General features: G+C 20.9%; 1 protein-coding gene across 1 annotated transcript in view; it reads left to right on the top strand.

The window, feature by feature from the left end:
* Window positions 1–1,705: 1,705 nt before the first annotated feature.
* Window positions 1,706–2,251, top strand: part of LOC102672821 — a 2,029-nt gene continuing 1,483 nt past the window's right edge. Inside the window, exon 1 of the mRNA XM_006623691.2 lies at window positions 1,706–2,127. Within this exon, the coding sequence (XP_006623754.1) occupies window positions 1,870–2,127 (258 nt within the window). The 5' untranslated portion in view covers window positions 1,706–1,869. The remainder of the gene's footprint in view (window positions 2,128–2,251) is intronic.

Genomic DNA, 2,251 nt, shown 5'->3' with positions numbered 1-2,251 from the left:
AGAGAGAGAGAGAGAGAGAGAGAGAGAATGTAATATAAATATGAGAAATTAAGAAATGTATAAACAATATATGTATTGTTATATATAATATATATATTGTTTTATATATATATATATTAAAAAATATCTTTTTCCCATAATGTATACATAAATAGAGATTTGATAAAATAACATTTTCAGATATTTAATTTGTATGTATTTAATTTATGTTTGCACAATATATTTACGTTATATATACTGATAAGAGTGCCTGCGGATGTTTATACGTATACATTATACATTTGTAATGATACGTACGCGTATTATTTCTCGAGAATATGCCGAATAAAATTGTATATATCAAGAAATAGAAAGTGTTTAGTATAAAAGTGCATCTCGAGCAAATAATCTTTAAACCAAACATTGATAAAATTGTTATTATATAATTTCATGATAAATTACATTTTTTTTTGTATATAAATCAAATTCTCTAATTAAATTATATTTAATATCATAATAATTTAGAATTTTATAAAAACATTGATAAAAAGTTTACTAAAGCTTCATTGTCAGGTCTGAAGTAAAGTGTTATAACAAAAAAGTGCGTGCGTGCACGTTTACACATGTTTACATACATATATATTATCAATCATTAGAAATGATGTTATGATCATCGTAAATACTTACATATAAAAAGACAAATTGAAAATAATATATTAAATTTATCGAAATCTATTTGTCTTTTCAGTTCGATCAAGTTGATTACACTATTGAATTATCATTAATTAATTTTTTAGATTTTTGTAAATATGATCAATATTATCAACTTGATAAAGAATTCTTGAGACAATCGAAATTTACTATTTTTTTATACTTTTCTTCTATTATTAATCTACTATTTTTTTGTTAATTTTGAATTAAATTCATCAATATTTAGATTTTTTTTCATATTATTCTTTTTATACTACTGTTTTTATGATATTTATAATAATATCATAAATATCATTAATATTTTTATAATATTTATAATTTAAAGCAACATGGCTGATATTAGTTTCAATATTGATATATTTATATATATCAATATGTATTGCATTATATGTATATGCATTATATTATTTATTGATTTATTATGTTTATTATTATATTTATAATAAATTATTTTTATATTTATATAAATTATATTTATTATTATATTTATAATAAATATAATAATAAGTATTGTGATTACACAAAACATGATTATATTATCATTATTATATCGTTTCTCGTCATTATCGGCATTACTTCCATCGTTGAAAATATCGCTATTGTCAGCAATGTCAGCATTATAATATTATTACATTTTTTACAAATAAAAAATATCTTCTGTGAGATGGGATAAGAAAAAAAAATTTAATCTTATTAGATAAATTCACTACAATTTTTTGTGATTGAATTGTCAAATTTCTTTTTTAATTCAAATGAATACATAAATTGTATAAATTTCATAACTTACATAATATATTCTTTTTTCTTTGTAGTATAATATGATAATTTTTTAAATATGTCTGTAATATTTATTTTATTATTAAGTAATAGATTCTAATCTTAGCAAAAAATTATTGTAGTTAGTGAATATCCAATGAAAATTATTACATGAATAAGAGAATCTCGATAAAATGTATATGACTGGAATCTTTTTTTTTCTTTCTTTTTCTCTCTTTTTCTTTTTTTTTACATAGCTAACTGATTTTTTTTCTTTCTTGAAGTTGTTTAACCTTTGTTTCCATTTACTTTTTCTTCATTTCATTTACTTTCGAAATGTAACAAATTTAAAAGTAAACATCATAAATTAAAAAGAACCACAGAAATAACATTTAGTAGCTTATTATTCGATTAAGAAACATAATGGAGGTTAAAACTGTCACAAAAAATAGTCATATGTCAAAAATTAAAAATGTCTTAAATTCAAAAGCATCATTTGTGCCGAATATCGAAGTAATCACGAAGAATGTTTTTGTACCTGTAACGAAAACCATATTTACCAAGAAACGTAATGATGCAATACAGAGCAATATTCCCAAGCGCAAGACAGAGTTTTATAAATTATGTCAATCTAACAACGGCATAACAGTATCATTGTTGAAAAAACCATGTTGTCTTCCGGTAAAAACATATATACAAATCTAGTAGTATATTTAAAGCATGTTTTTCGAAAATGAATTTTTCTTTTCACTTATTTAGTTTTCTATTTTTCTAAGTTTTCTTTATCTGTTTTTTCTTTCTTTTT

Source organism: Apis dorsata, unplaced genomic scaffold (genome assembly GCF_000469605.1).
Source record: "Apis dorsata unplaced genomic scaffold, Apis dorsata 1.3 scaffold_934, whole genome shotgun sequence".
NCBI lineage: Eukaryota > Metazoa > Arthropoda > Insecta > Hymenoptera > Apidae > Apis > Apis dorsata.
Note: the sequence above shows the minus strand (reverse complement) of the source record. Positions and strands in the feature narration are given on the sequence as shown.